At 36.9% G+C, this 15,599-nt stretch overlaps 2 protein-coding genes across 2 annotated transcripts in view; one reads left to right on the top strand and one right to left on the bottom strand.

The window, feature by feature from the left end:
* The window catches only part of LOC107696868 (glutamate dehydrogenase, mitochondrial-like), a 10,283-nt gene extending 3,183 nt beyond the window's left edge, over window positions 1–7,100 (bottom strand). Inside the window, exons 1-6 of the mRNA XM_016497405.1 lie at window positions 6,575–7,100; window positions 3,959–4,039; window positions 3,811–3,866; window positions 3,210–3,273; window positions 2,280–2,374; window positions 737–916 (exon numbers count right to left, since the gene is read on the bottom strand). Coding sequence (XP_016352891.1) covers window positions 737–916; window positions 2,280–2,374; window positions 3,210–3,273; window positions 3,811–3,866; window positions 3,959–4,039; window positions 6,575–6,962 — 864 coding nt within the window. The 5' untranslated portion in view covers window positions 6,963–7,100. The remainder of the gene's footprint in view (window positions 1–736; window positions 917–2,279; window positions 2,375–3,209; window positions 3,274–3,810; window positions 3,867–3,958; window positions 4,040–6,574) is intronic.
* Window positions 7,101–7,125: 25 nt separating this feature from the next.
* Window positions 7,126–15,290, top strand: LOC107696869 (protein FAM35A-like; the record flags this gene model as incomplete). The annotated part of the gene is made up of 8 exons (XM_016497406.1): window positions 7,126–7,184; window positions 10,152–11,389; window positions 12,568–12,675; window positions 12,836–13,030; window positions 13,295–13,441; window positions 13,814–14,020; window positions 14,111–14,348; window positions 15,134–15,290. Coding segments are annotated over exons 2-8 (2,265 nt in total), but the record flags the coding sequence as incomplete, so codon positions are not given.
* Window positions 15,291–15,599: the final 309 nt, after the last annotated feature.

Genomic DNA, 15,599 nt, shown 5'->3' on the forward strand with positions numbered 1-15,599 from the left:
TTGAACACACACACACACACACACACACACACACACACACACACACACACACACACACACACACAAATAATAATAATAATAATAATAATAAATAAAATAAAATGGCTTATTTCTACTTGTATTTAGCACCAGATAAATGGGTTAAACCATGTTCATGCTGCAAAAAATAGCAATTTAGCTCTTGGCATTGTCTTTGAAGAAAAAAAGCACAATATTCCATTATTATTCCATGAAATATACCACATGAAAAAACCTACATCCTGTCCCAATTACTTCTTCTTATATTTTGCAATATATATTTATTTCTCTGACATGTCGCAACACATGGTAAAAGTAATGAGTTTTTAATAATTTATGTAGGAAGTGTAACATTTGCTGGTTTCGCACACTTTTAAGCTTTCTTTATAAATATTGACTGGGCATCTAAAAGCACACACTGAATATTTAAAGTCCTTAGATAAGCAAAGTCAGAATGATCCGTGTCAGCGTACACTAACTGCTGGCACAGAGTCATGAGATAATGGACTGTAGTGTCTGTAAGTTCCACCATGACAGCAGAATAATATACAATAGTACTTATATCATATTAAAAATCCAAAGTTTGGAGTTACTAGTGCATTTTGGGCCAATGCATAACAAGAAAAATTCTTTATCCAACTGATTTGATATGACAAAAAAACAAAGCATAATGTCATAAACTTGAAGTGCAGTTTATGTGTTATTGACATGCACAAACCTGAATGACAAATGTCTTGTCTCCAAACCCCGGGCTCAGGCCCAGCTGGCTCATGTAAGCAGCCTCATTGACAAAGTTTTCAATGCCATGGAAGACACCACGGCCAGTGGCAGATATACGCCCATGGATTCCACCCTGACTGATGGGCTTACCGGTAACACAGGCATGAGCATTGATATCCTGATTAAAAAAGAATTATAATTCTAAGCATTAGAAGAATGTTGTTTGCATTCAAACAAAATAATCTAAACTGTAATGCTTATTATGAGGCACAAAGCTACGATATCTTTAGTGTTAGAAGCTGGTGATTACTAGCGATATGAGTATTCAGTGTAAGGTATCTCTCATGTCCTTTCATTTATCTCGCTACAGGGCAGCTCGCAAACAGAACAGAACATCGTGGCTACCTAGACAAAGCAAATGACTGCCATGGGAGGACAGACAGTATTGAAGGAGTCTGTCAGGAGAGGGTGGAAAAACACAGGGGCGCTTTGTTCTCTTGGTCCTATAAACACCACGCTCTTTGTCAGGGACAGTAAAGGCTCTGGGCACTGAGTCACCAACACAGCCACAATCTGTTTGCTAGTTCTTACAGATATCCTGTGTGATTTTTCAACATATGTAAAAGCTTAATAGAAATCACTGCCCCATTTCAAGGTAATGTATGCATCAAATTTTCTGTATGCGCTTATTTATCTACGATATTATGCTATGAAATGTGTCTTTGGGAGAAACTAGATCTGAATTTCCTGAAGCAAGTGTTTGCAAGGCAGCAAAAGAGTGTTAACTTTTTGAGTAAGTTTAGTTTTTAGCTTACTTTTAGAAAACCAAAGTAAGTATGTCTTGTTTACAGTCAGCTAGACAAAAGCATCAACATGTAAGATGGCTTAAATATATAATATATATATATATATATATATATATATATAAATATATGCATGGCAAACAAGACTAATAACCATTCACTATGCAAAGAGAATTAAGAAAGAATACAACTGCAAATATTACAACAACATCATTGCTGCTAAATGTATTTTGAATACTAAAAATAGATAAAACAACTATAGCTTAAATTATAATATGGCTACCAAATTCAGAATGCATGTGATCCACTACCATGACAACACAGTTAACCAGTGCTTTAAATCAAGAGAACAACAGTTATAAAATAAAACAAGAATGAAATAATGTATAAGTACATTTATCTTAAAATAAACTCTCTCTTAAACAGATACCTCTGGTTATCAGAAATAACAATGTAACTACAGTGTGAAGATAAATTCAAGTACTTTATGGGCTTTCGCTATATGCTATGGGACGTCTACATTATTATCGTGCTGATTATTCAGCTGGCATATTAAATTTAAAAAAATGAAGAAATCTATCAGCATCAATTAAAATATCACTGCTTGCATGTGATGTCAGTGGCATGATCTGTAACAATAATGTAGCATGTCAAACAATACAATTGTTTTCTTATACATTTTGCTAAAGCAAACCTGTTGTAAACTATATGAACACTTGATCAGGTTCTTCAACTTACATGATGGCCCATTGTGTTAGCATATGTGTCAGCGATCCAGGACATTTCCCTTTCTCCAGTGCTCATGTCCGGTGCGGGGACGTCAATGCCAGGCCCTGACACAGGAAACAGAAATGAGTGTGCTACTGATCTTCCCTTCCCATGGCCATGACTCATTTATTTAACTCAAATATCTCGACACAGTTAATGTCAATCATAAAAACCTCTGTGATAATATATTCATAAGACATTATGGCTACTGCGTCACTGCACAGTATTTTGACAGAAGCTACACTGACAGAGAGCAATGTGGGAATCCTGCACTCAAAAACACCAACTACCTAAGGAAAATTGGCTCTTTTACAAGCTCTTTAAACTATTGTAATATGAATACAGCTCATCTAGGCTTTTGGGCTACAGGTTAAATACTGTAACTTGTAATGTAGAAGTGGTGTCAATTACAGCCTGACTGTTAATCTTTACTGTGCCATCTGATGCTAAGCATTACCTGACTATTGTTCCTGAGTGTTATTGTGTTGTGGTTTAATCTTCCGTACAATTCCTGTTTTATTCTATTCTAAATAGTAAAATATGCTAAACAGATGTCATTTGGCATCAACAAATATTGATAAACTACTGATTACTATAAATACATTATAAATATAAAAAAACTTTTCTGTAACATGCACTGCCTCATAATTAGCAGACTTATTTAGCATTTTCAGCACTCATACTAGGGGACATTCTGCAGAATTTTACTGAATCTTAAAATGTGTTAAACAGAGGACTATGCTTTTATTGGTAGATGAGTGCATAATTGTTAAAATTATTCCATAAACATCCACAAGGAATGAGGGATGCACAGACTTTTGTGCATGATGGGCATTTCGATTCTGCTGATCTTTTGCAGAACTCTGGAGCAGATTCAGTTTGTGCATGCTCATAACTCACCAATGAAGCCCTTTTTAGCCAACTCAATAGTAAACCTTCTTGTAATCTTCTCCAGTTCTGTGTCCTGAGTAAGGAAAACAAAACAAAAAAAATGGCAGGACATCGGTGACTATAATTTGATTAACAATATGGAAGTATACATTAAGAAAGCAATGCTTGAGCATTCGTTGTTTCGGCTGTAGATGGGGAGTCGGTCATCTGAAAGCTAAACTCAAAATTGCATGTTTAATCCACCAATGATAAAACACAAACAAATAAAGAACAGTCACAAACAGTCTCCTTAACAGATATTAAACCCTGTAGGATTTCACTTTACAAGTCATGAAATAAACAACATCCTGAATCTGGTTGGTTCTAGAGTTTCTGAATATCTGTGCAATAATAGCATTATCTGTGTTTAGTGAAAACACTACATCTTACTGCTTTTTTTAGAACAATGTCATAAAATATTCAACATCATCTAAAGGGGACAGACTCTAAATACATATCTAGACATTCATCTGCAAGAGCATTTATTATTAGAGTCATAATATCTGAAGTTAATGTCTCTTGCCATCTTCCAAAATTATATTTAGTCAGAGAATATGAAGAAAACACTCACGGAGTAATTCTTTGGGTTAATTTTCACCCCCGCTTTAGCTCCTCCAAAAGGCACATCTGTTGAGAGCACAGTTCATGTGAATGATTAAATGTTCATACTAACAACCGCAACCAAATAAATTTACACATAAATAAATTTAAGCACTTACCTACAACTGCACATTTGTATGTCATTAGTGAGGCAAGGGCTTTCACCTCATCCACTGACACCTCTGTGCTGTAACGGATACCTGGAGAAGCAGAAGCAGTGTCCTCATCAGACTAGGTCTATGCAAATAATATCTGTAGATCACTCAAGTCATTAAACAAGCATCAAAATAAATCACATGCATTATAGCCTTTGTTTTAACTTGTTTTATGATGCTAAGACAGGATATTCTCTATCGATTAAAGCTTACAGACTACAACACTTTGATAACCTTTTATATTACTTGAGTGCTTATATAATTCGACACTTTAGGGCGTTTGAAAGCTCTTGGGGAAAAAAAAGAATAAATAATAGAATGAAAGCTGGCAAATATTTGCCCACTGCAAAAGTGGGCCTTGTCTATCAGTTAAAATAACATTGATGATCCAGACTAATATGCTGTTTAGAGTAGGACGTCTGGAAAATTAAACTGCTCTAACGGCCTTGCACAAAAATAAAAAATAAAAACAGGGCCCATATCCACAAAACCTCTTAAGGCTAAAAGTAGCTCATAACTCACTGATTTAGGGGAAAATCTTAAAAATAATGGCCGTGTCAGTCCTAAATTTAGGACTCCTAAAAGAGTGTTTCACAAAGCGTTTTAGCACTAAAACTAGTTCTAAATCTGTGAAATGACAGTTCCTTAGTAAAAGTTTGTCTCAGCAGCTTTGTGAATAGGTTTTAAGAGAAAACTCTTAACTAAAAACATTTACTGCTATTCAGGAGAACTTTTAGTGGTAAGATAAAATGTTTTGTGAATACGGGCCCAGGTCTACAGTTCTGAGAGGGGAAATTTTGTGTGGCTGAACAGGCAGTAAACCAACCACCGTGATGACTCACTCTCTCCACTGAAATACAAGGGAAGAGAATCTAGGCAGGGCCCAGACTGGGTGTGGTTAAAGCCAATGTGACTACCCCAAACTAAACATCTCTGTTTTCAGTCGGCCTCAAAAGCACTGCTTGGACAGCACTGGCAAGTTTCTTAAATTCATGGATGATGAGCTAGTAATTCATTTCAAATTACTACTAACATCAAATAAAGTTATTAGTGCAGATTTAAAGGGATAGTTCACACAAAAATTATTATTTTTTTCATTATTTATTCACCCTCAAAAGTTGATGGTAGCCAGTGACATCCATTGAATGGAAAAACTACTATGAAAGTATGGAAAAAATACTATGAAAGTCAATGAGTACTAGCAACTCCCTGTCTGGTTACCAACATTCTTCAAAATATTTTTTTGTGCTCAACAGAAGAAAGAACCTCATACAGGTTTAGAATAACTTGAGGTTGAATACAATAACAAAAATTATAACAATATTTCCACTTTTGGGTGAACTAAGCTTTTAAAGAACAGTCTCCTTACTGAGTTTATTGGTGACTAAGTGAGTAAGGAAACTTTAATTGTTTTAAAAGCCTGTTTTGTTGGTTCTTCAGTATGCATCTGGTTGAATGAGTATGTACTACTGTATATATTCAGTGAGTCCAAACAAAGTCTGCATCCTTTTACCTATTATATTAAATGTTTTTTCTTCATTTATTGCATTTTGAATCAAAGATCTGAATAAGATTGCAGGTTATATTATTCTTTACCTAGTTTCCTATACCCCTATATAAGCCAATAGTAAAAAACAGTATAGGATAAATTACAGCTATAAACTTTTTTTCTGAGGAGGAAAGAGCCAACTTTGAGCTCTTCCCTCATGAAAACTGACTTTGAGGGCTCTTATACATTAGCTTAATCAGAGACTTCCCAGCACACAAGGTGCAAAAACACATGATGTGTTATCTTGTTATCCAGTTACTAGACCTCAATGTAAAATCATTGACTAGACTAATTTATAAACTTAACAGTTTAAAGTCTAGACATCAGTTCAGTGACTGTCTCACTGAAAGCTCCCATTGAATCTACTCAATAGAAGATCAGGCAGTGTACATTATAAGATCTCCTTCAAAACTTTGTTGATCAGTTTAGCCTACCTCATCTGCACTTTAGACCACTTAAAATGGAGGTTAAAGTACATGGGATGCAAGTTATATTATTGGTCTTTCTACAGTTGAAGCTGTCGTAGTTTTAAAAAGTGGGAAACAGTGCACAAGCTGGTCATATGCTACAACAAACCGGCTAGTGACCATCTTAGCCTACCTAATGTACACATTAGACCAGCTAATGACAGGTTTGGACCAGATAAATCAACGAAACCAGTTTATTCTGATATAACACCTAAATATTAGCCGTTTTATTACCAGCTGGCAGCTACAGTACGCTGCATATTGACTTCATTGTGAAGCTTCAAACTCCGTGTCAGTAACGCTTGCACGCCAAGAGTCGCAGAGTGTCGCTGCTGCACAACCGCGAGATGGGATGTTTTTTTTCCAAGTTCGTGGCACGCAAGGCCTATCATTTAGCACTCTAAAAGACAAAGCGTGTAAATAAATGTGTTGGGCACACGCAGAAACACGTCGTCACAAAGATGCTTTGACAGGTAAGTGAGATGTGTTTTAGTTTGCATCTGTTTTCTCTCGAGAGCGCGACTGCTTCCTATTAACGCCTGTGTAAATAATGCATGAACTTGCCTCCTTTACACGGGGTCCTGTGCTGACTGTGTTGAGCTCTATAGCCCTCGATCATCTCCCACTCCCCGTTGTCTCTCTTGATGGGGAATGACACGGACAGGACGTGGTTGCAGGGCTTGATGATCTTGAGGATCCCCCGGACTCGGTGTCTCTTCTGCTCGGGCGTTTCTCTCGTCTTGAGATCGTGCACGAGTTTGTCCTCCACGATAGAAGCTCCGCGGTCGAAGAAACCCTCGACCATCCTAAAGAAGTTCGGGTCATCGTCTTTCTCTCCCACGGCTTCGCTGTAACGGCGGATCCGCATGAGAGTCGCGGAAGCAGGCAAAGCGGAGTCAACGCACCCCGAGGCCAGCGCGCGGGTGACGAGCTCCCCCAGATACCTATACATGATTTTGAACTAACCTACTAACTAACAGTATTAACAAAGAGAGATAACTAAGACAGAAGGTGTCAAGGGGTGGGACGGGGTGAATAAACGGACACCACAGCTCCTCCTTTTTCCCCCACTCAACAAAGTGTCAGCTTGAGAACTGTTTGTGAGTTGTTTTAAGCGGCAGGCGTGCCGTGGGTCTCCACCTCAAGCTGGGAGGCGCTCAGAGAGCAGGAACTCGTAAGAAAACGCTGCGCTTTGAACAAATATTAACCAGTATTAAAGTTGCTGCTGTCTATGAAATAAATATATTGGCTAAACTTATGTAATATCTCTTTAAAAAACGTTTTAAAATTATTATTTGGGGAGGGGGCGGGTTCTTTGAGGTACTATGTATGTAGCCTACTGTAATTGTCATGGTATTTTACTACAGACTATACTAGAGGTGGATTTAAGAAATTGTGAAAGAGATTTTTTTTGTGTGTAAAAGGAATGCCACTTGAAAAGGGCTTTCAAAACAGACTGCGATGCCTATAAATAACACAATTAACTTTGAAATAAATGTATAAGCCTATGCCAATATTTCTAGAGCTGTTTATTTTGTAGTCCTAAAACCCAGAAGAGAATTTGCATTTTGAGCCATGATTCCCTGTGGAGGTTCTTTTTTAGCATGGTGGTCTAAGATTTATTAATAAAATAAGATTTGCGATTTACACTACATTAAAGGTGCTGTATGTAGGATTGACACCGAGTGGTTGAACTAGGTATTGCAGTCCAAATTCAAAATATTGGAGCGGGTTTTTTTCACTCGGCCCCTCCTTCTCAGACTTGACGCAAACGCAGGTTGCCAGATTGACGACACCAACACTTTCGTTTGCCAGCTTCCATGACTGGAATGAAATACGCTGTGTTTCCCGCCAACCGGCAACCCGGGGTGCCGAAATACAATTGGGTAAACTGGTAGTGGGCGGGTTTCACAAACCAAAACAGCTAGAGACCAACATTCAGGCCCGGAACACACATTTTCGAAGGATAATAACTGACTGTAGCATTGTTTTTCAGATAAACAAGTATGTTAACTTAGCATGTTTCTTAAATATCTGCAAACGTATAGTATTTTTATGCTTTAGTAGAGTCAAAAGCTCGCAATTAAGAGATTAAGATTAAGTTTCTGATTTTAATGGCTTTCTGCAAATTAGTTAAGTCTCAAATACATAAAAGTATTTGAGTGGATTTCTAGATTGATTTTTAATATTAAGAAATATTCTCTTTTTGTGTGTAGTATTAGCAGTTGTTCAGTATATAATAGTATGTTCATTAAAAGCAATATTTTTTTTGGGGGGGGGGGGGTGGGCGGTGGAATGTTGTTTATCTTCTATGACACATGCACAGAAGGATAATCAAGGGCAATGACCCTGTGTTCTGTGCTCTCTCTCTCTCTCTCTCTCTGCACACAAAAACAGATATGACTTAAATATGACACTAAAAAGTGCCTTATATGTATTTTCCCTTTACAAGGTGGCAAAACCAGATTTACTCCTTTATTTCACCTGGGGTTACAGAGTTATTTCATAACTTCTTTGTGTCTGCTGTAATCTGTTCCTGCCTGATCTACATCCTGCTCTGGAGATCAGCTCTTTCAGGGCGTTTTTTATTGTTTTCCAGGGAGGAATTTGTGCTTGTTTTTTACAGTCTCCCGGGATATGTCTCAATGTGTCAATATGTCTCCATTGCCTTAGAGAATCATAGTAAGTGGACAGCAGCAATGGATTACTACACTTATATTTCATATACTATTGCTATTAAAAATGATGTTACTTACTATTTGTACAAGATGCCATGACCTCTGTGTCAGTGACATACAGGAAGAGTGTCCATAATTATAATAATAAAAAATAAATAAGACACATGTGATAAGTTCTTCGAAATGCACTCTTTTTTTATTCATGTTGGTTTCACATGGCTTTGAAAAACATTTTTTTACCATTTTCAAGAAAAGTTTCATTTGATGGTGTAAGTAAAAAAAAAAAAGTAATAAAATTTTTCCCCCATACACCTTGAATACATGTGAGAATCAGATAAAGCAAGAAAATCTGTCTGCTCTAAGTCCTCTTTCTTCGACAGTACCACCCCTCCATACCTCCATCTCAGTCTACAAATTCTGCCTGCAATAAATCACACTGTAGTTTAAAAGAACCTGTGCTGCTCTGTTATTGGCTCATGTGGTGCCTACACCCATCATCTGGTTGGTGAAGTTCTGGAGAGTCACTCATTAAAATGCTGTTTTTCTTCTTTTGCTAAGTGAAAACAACTGATCTGAGGAATGCACACTTGCACAGACACATTAAAATGCTCTCAGTTATTCCCACCAGCTGTGAAAGTTTTCAGTGTATTCCTGCTTTTCTTCCTCATTGACCTTGCTTGGAGTTCTTCTTTACTGTAATTTAGCATAATTTAGCAACAGTGTGTAGATATATATTTGGTTTTTGGTCATATTTAAAGGGATAGTGTAGTTTTATTCTTTATATACTCTCAATATTATTAACTTTTTAATTAGCTTTTATTTTTGTATGTTCAGTTTTCATTTTACTTTTACTTTATTTTAGTAATTGTTGTGCTTTTGGCATTTTTAGTAGTTTTTTATTTTAATAATATTGTTTTTTAATATTTCTGTTCAGCTTTATTTTTATTTCAGTTTTAGTCATTTTAGTACTTAAACCTACATTTATTTCATTTTTGTTTTTTCATGTAATATTTTTATTATTCCAATTAATGAAAATGATTTAGCTTTTAATCGTTTTAGTTGAGTTTTAGTAAACACTGGGGACAACACGGGATAGTTTGCCCAAAATTGAAAATTTTGTCATCATCACCCACTCATGTCGTTCCTAACCTCTGTGACTTATTTTATTTTGTGGAAGACAAAAGAAGATATTTTGAAAAAGGTTTTTCCATGCATGTTCTTTTATTCATACATGAAAATCAGCTGGATCTTGTGTTGTTTTGGACACCATTGACTTTCATTGTGTGGACAAAAACATTTGAAACGTTCTTCAAAATATCTTCTTTTGTCTCCCGCAGAAGAAAGTCATGAGGGTGAGTAAATGATGACAGAATTTTCATTTTTAGCTGAGCATGCCTTTAATCATTTTGTGAACTGTTGTCTATTTGTTTTAACTAACAGTATGCATTTCTGTTTTCCTACAGATGGCCTCTTTAATCTGGCAATCTTATGACTGGCCCAATATCAGTCCAATTTAAGGACAGGAAAATGGCAAACAAACCAAAGATTCATGTTTTTTTGGGTGCCCCATGTCCCCAAGCACTCGCTGAAGAGGTGCAGGAGAGACCAGCCCCACACTGGAAGACTATGGACCTCACTTGGAGTCAAGGCAGGTTGATTCCCAAGGACACCATTAGAGAAGCCCAAACAGATGATGCATGCGGTATGATGGTTAGTGGAAGAACACAATCTGCAGTTACCTCTGAGAGAGCACCTGAGAGTACAAAGGACAGAACGGAAACATCACAGGATGATAGTACTCCATCAGGCTGCCAGTGCTCTCAATCCAAGGAAAAGTCTGTTGAAGAAGAGGAGTTGTGTCCTGTATTAGTGACAGAATACCTAGATAGTTGCTTCTCCTCACATACTAGTTTAAATAGACATGGCAGAGATGGAAGGCCTACCTCACCTGTTTCAACAGAGACTGAGTATCTGAGTACATGGACAAAGTCCCAAACCTTGCTTCTTCGAGGTAGAGTGTCCCGATGTCAAACTTCTGGTTTTCTTGAAGACTTTCTTTTTGGTTCTCCACACACCCCTCCCAAACAAACGCCCTCAGCATCTATAAGTTCCCCAGAGTTGTACAGTCCTGTGGTCAGCCCTGAAGAGAGGGGCTTGGCGGGAACCTTGCAAAGCTCAGGAGAGTGGCATAATGAGAGTCTAAGCCAAAGACAGCAGGAGAGAGGGGTGATTCTTGAAGTCACACCTGACGGCATCCTCTGCTCTCAGGGTAATGCTATGGCTGAAAAACCCGTGGATCATGAGGAAGTTGGGCTTAATATTGACTCACCAACTACATTTGAACAGACTTCACCTAGTCCCACTACTTCTAAAAGGATGAAGTTGTCTCAGTCTGTAAGTAAAACTAAAGAAACAACAGAGCAGAGGGCAAGAACTACTGCTGCACCCCTCTGTGGTCCTTCAACCCTGCTGGCCAGGTGTAAGACTCATGGTGTACGATACGCCATCTTGGTTGCTGTGGTGCATCCATGCCACTTAAAAGAGGTCAAAGTGAAAACTGGAGCTTCAGCTGGAACCAGTGTGCCTCTAGCAATGCTGATTGTCACAGACCAATCAGATGTGGAGATGAAGGTGGTGCTATGGAGGACAGCGGCTTTCTGGGCTCTGACAGTTTTTCCAGGAGATATTCTGCTAATTACAGGTGAAACCACTGAGACCTCCTCATTAGATCTATAAATGAACACTTTTTATATTGTGTTGGGCAAATGTTGGTCTTAAAATTGCCAAATGCAGAAAATCTGAATTTATGTTAATTCACAAATGTTTATGACATGAAATACTGTGCAATCTCTCATTAAATACAATATTTCAGAATAATTCAGAAGTCAGGTTTATTGGCTAATTAAGTTATGATTTGACTTATACTCAGATGTTTACTCACATTCTCATAAAATAACAAAATATACATATACGCTACCACCCAAAAGTTTGGGGCCAGTAAGATTTTGTTTGTTTTGTTTTTAAGAAATTAATACTTTTTTTCAGTAAGGATGCAATAAATTGATCAGTAAGTGACAGTAAAGACATTTCTGTTTCAAATGAAGTCTGTTCTTTTTAACTTTATTTATCAATAAACCTGAACAAATAAAAAATAAATGTCATGTATTTATATATGTCATATATTTAACTAAAAATAATAAGCTGCAAAGTTTTCAACATTGATAATAAGATATGATTCTTGAGCACCAAATCAGCATATTATAATGATTTCTGAAGGATCATGTGACACTAAAGACTGGAGTAATGGCTGCTGAAAATTGTGCCATCATAGGAATAAATTACATTTATATTAAAATAGAAAACAGTTATTTTAAATTGTAATATTTTACAGTATTTTATTTGACTGTATAAGAGACTTCTTTCAAAAACCTATATACAATATACTCTGAAATTCAGAATTATATAGATCACATCATCTATTTAAAAATCATGATCAAAAGGTTTTGTCATGCAGCATGTTACTTCATAACTTAAAAAAAAAAACAGTAGTGTTCACTGTATTTGCAGGAATGTATTTTTAAACATGCATTTGAATGAATCTTTGTCAATGGGATGGGTGTGAACATAGGAAATGTACAACTAAGTAACAAAACAAGAATATCAGGACAATCCTCAAAAATCATGACCTGTCAGTTCAACAAATGGTGGATCAGTTCAGCGAAGCTCATTTAACCAGTATATCTAGAACAACAGTGAATCTTCTTAAAATAAAGTGGTCTAAATGGATGTGTTGTTGAAAAACCACGTGTGAGCTATGCAGTCTAATGAAATGTCCTGTATGCTTCACTCACGGTTATCTTTCTGTCTTTGCTTTGGCAGATGTGACAGTGCACATAGACAAGTGGAAGACTGAGACTGTCCTGCAGTCGTCCTTCACCAGTAAGCTGCTGAATTTGGGACAGGTCACAAGGGAACGTACTCCACTAGGTAACAGAAACGTAATTGCTACTGAGGCTTAACCTAAGCATTTTGCCAAGTTACAGGTATAGATGTCACATTGCAATGCCTGTTTACATTTAAATTTTACCTTATTAAGTTATTGACTGTATAGGTCGTTTCCTGCTGTTGTAATGTTGATCTTGTCTAGCCCCACAGAATTTGAACTGTCATCAATTGAGAATGCTGTGCACTCATCTGTGTGAGAAGCGCCCCCTGTTGGTGTCTCTGCCTCCTCACAAGCCTCAGGATTTGCACTCTATTCCCTTCATCCGCCTCGGAGCATTACGTCCTGACACATTGGTTCATGCTCTGCTTAGGGTTAAACACTGGAAATTAATCACAGGTATAGAACTGCATTATAATCCCATGTTTCAGATGATATAGCGATGTGATAACATGAAAGTAGCACCGGTTTCAATTACCCAGGTGAGCAGTCTGATGTACAAGAAATTGTCAGACCACTTGGATGACACAATTAACCAATCAGAATCGTTAATAAATTGACTTATATGTGCCTTGTGCTTCACATTCACTTCACATACTAAAGGAATTTCAAAGGCAACTAGGAGACATTTTTGTGACATAATGCTGTTTTGCTTGATTTTAGCTTGGCGTGATGAAGCAGAGGGGATATCCAGATCAGGTGGTGTACTAAAAGCCATTTTGAATGTGGAGCAAGGAGATGGCCACCAAGGTGCTGTTATACTTTGGGGAGCTACTCTCTCTTGGCTGCAGCGTTTGGAGAGGAACAAAGGTGTTTTATAATTCAGTGATTCAACCAGAGGGCCAGGACCCAGTAGGGGGCCTCAGGAAACTTCCAAAGTGGCCACAGGATGACTTAAATAACATTTATTTAATATATTGTTTAAATATTAAAATTAACACATTGTTATTATTATTATTATATTAAAATAGATAAATGTTAATATATATTGACATAATGTATATTATGTCAAGTGTTAATGTATATATGTATATATTAAAAATGCTAACACATAAAACAAAGGTGTAAACTGAAATCAATCAAGGTTGAGAACCACTGTAATAAAGCATTGAAATTTGAGTTTTTTATATATATATATATATATAATTGCGCATCATTTTGTATTGCTAATGCACCTCACAGATGCTGTGTGGGAGTTCAGGCTGCTGCTAGTCAGACAGGATGTGACCTCAGGTTTGCTAGAGCTGCATTCTACTCCATGGAGCACCTGTCATCCTCTCTTTCCTGATGACAATCGATGTAAGGAGTTTTACAACACTGTCTGCTCACAGAGAACCGCTAGAAGTTTTGAGATTGATCTCAGCACACTCCTGTCCCAGAAATACTCAGGTACAACTTTTTTGTTGATGTTAACGATGCATTCGTTTAGTATAATTGATGATGGTTACATTAAGACTGTCTTGTTTATGCACTCATTAGGGGATGTAGAGCTGAGAGTTAAAATCACGGCGTTCCAGTTCCAGAGCAGTCCATCCCAGGAGGCCTCACTGTTAATAGATGGCAACACGCCCTTGGAGAGGATCCTGGACGTAGTCTCTGGTGACATCATCTTTGCCGGCTGTGGCCAGTGCTCTGCAGAACTGGAAACAGATGAGAACAGCATATACAGACCCTGCTACCCATGCCTGCCACACACAGGAGTGCGTCGCTACTATAGGTCTGATCTATTTTTCTGTCTCATCCAAAGTATACATACATAAATACACACACACACACACACACACACTTTTATTTGATTCAAGAATATAGTAAAACAGTAATATTGTGAAATATTATTACAACTGAAAATAACTGTTTTCTATTTTTATATATTTTCAAATGTAATGTATTCCTGTGATGGAAAAGCAGAATTTTCAGCATCATTACTCCAGTCTTCAGTGTCACTTGATTCTTCAGAAATCATTCTATGCTGCTTTGATGCTTATTTATTATTTATTTTCAGTTATTATTATATATTATGTTATATATTATTAGTCCTCAGTTATTAATGATTCTTATTATTATCAATAATTATATATTTATGATAATAATAGTTTTGTGGAAACTTTCTTTGATTAATAGAAAGCATTTATTTAAAGCATTTATTGGAGTCCACAAAAATATTAAGCAGCAGAAACAGTTTTCAAAACTGATTTATGAAGGATCATGTGACACTAATGAGTGGAGTAATGGCTATTGAAAATTCAACATTAATGTCAAGATTATTTTAAGAGACACATGGAACTAGCACAGCGTAAGAAACTGATTGCCAGAGACAAAGGTAAATTATACAGTTTACTAGTCATTAAATACTATTATCAGATAAATAAATAAATATTTATATTTATAAGTAAAAATTATATAATATGAATAAATATTTATATTGCTAAAACGGCATAAAACTGCAAACTGAAATTGCCCGGTTATCTTGATCTGCTTTCTCATTTTGACATGTCTTTGAAGGCCAGTTGTTTTAACTGTGAAAGCTGGAGATGATCAAATCTGCGTGCAAGTCCCTTCTGCTCTAGTGCAGAAGATCCTCCTGAACACTCCCCCAGATAAGCTATATAAGACCATAGGTGAGGTACTTCTCTGTTTTCCCCCTTCTCCAGTGTTTTCCTTTATTTTTATCTTGATATATATACATTATTTAATTATTGTAACTTTAAAAGTTTTGTGTATGTGTGTGTGTGTGTGTGTGTGTGTGTCAGCAAACAGGTGTTTGAAGCTACTGGAGTCTCAAGATCCTCTCCTTTGTGGCCAAACCTCACAAAGAGAAACCTGCACAGTGGCTGTAGAAACACATTTTCAAACGGTTTAGCACCATGGTATTATATTATATACATTATATATCAGGTGCCAGTCTGCATGGAGAGGATCTTGAGACTCCAGTAGCTTGAAACATCTGTTTGCTGCTCAGCAGTGGCTT

This window comes from Sinocyclocheilus anshuiensis, unplaced genomic scaffold, assembly GCF_001515605.1.
Source record: "Sinocyclocheilus anshuiensis isolate Anshui unplaced genomic scaffold, SAMN03320099.WGS_v1.1 scaffold1224, whole genome shotgun sequence".
Lineage (NCBI taxonomy): Eukaryota > Metazoa > Chordata > Actinopteri > Cypriniformes > Cyprinidae > Sinocyclocheilus > Sinocyclocheilus anshuiensis.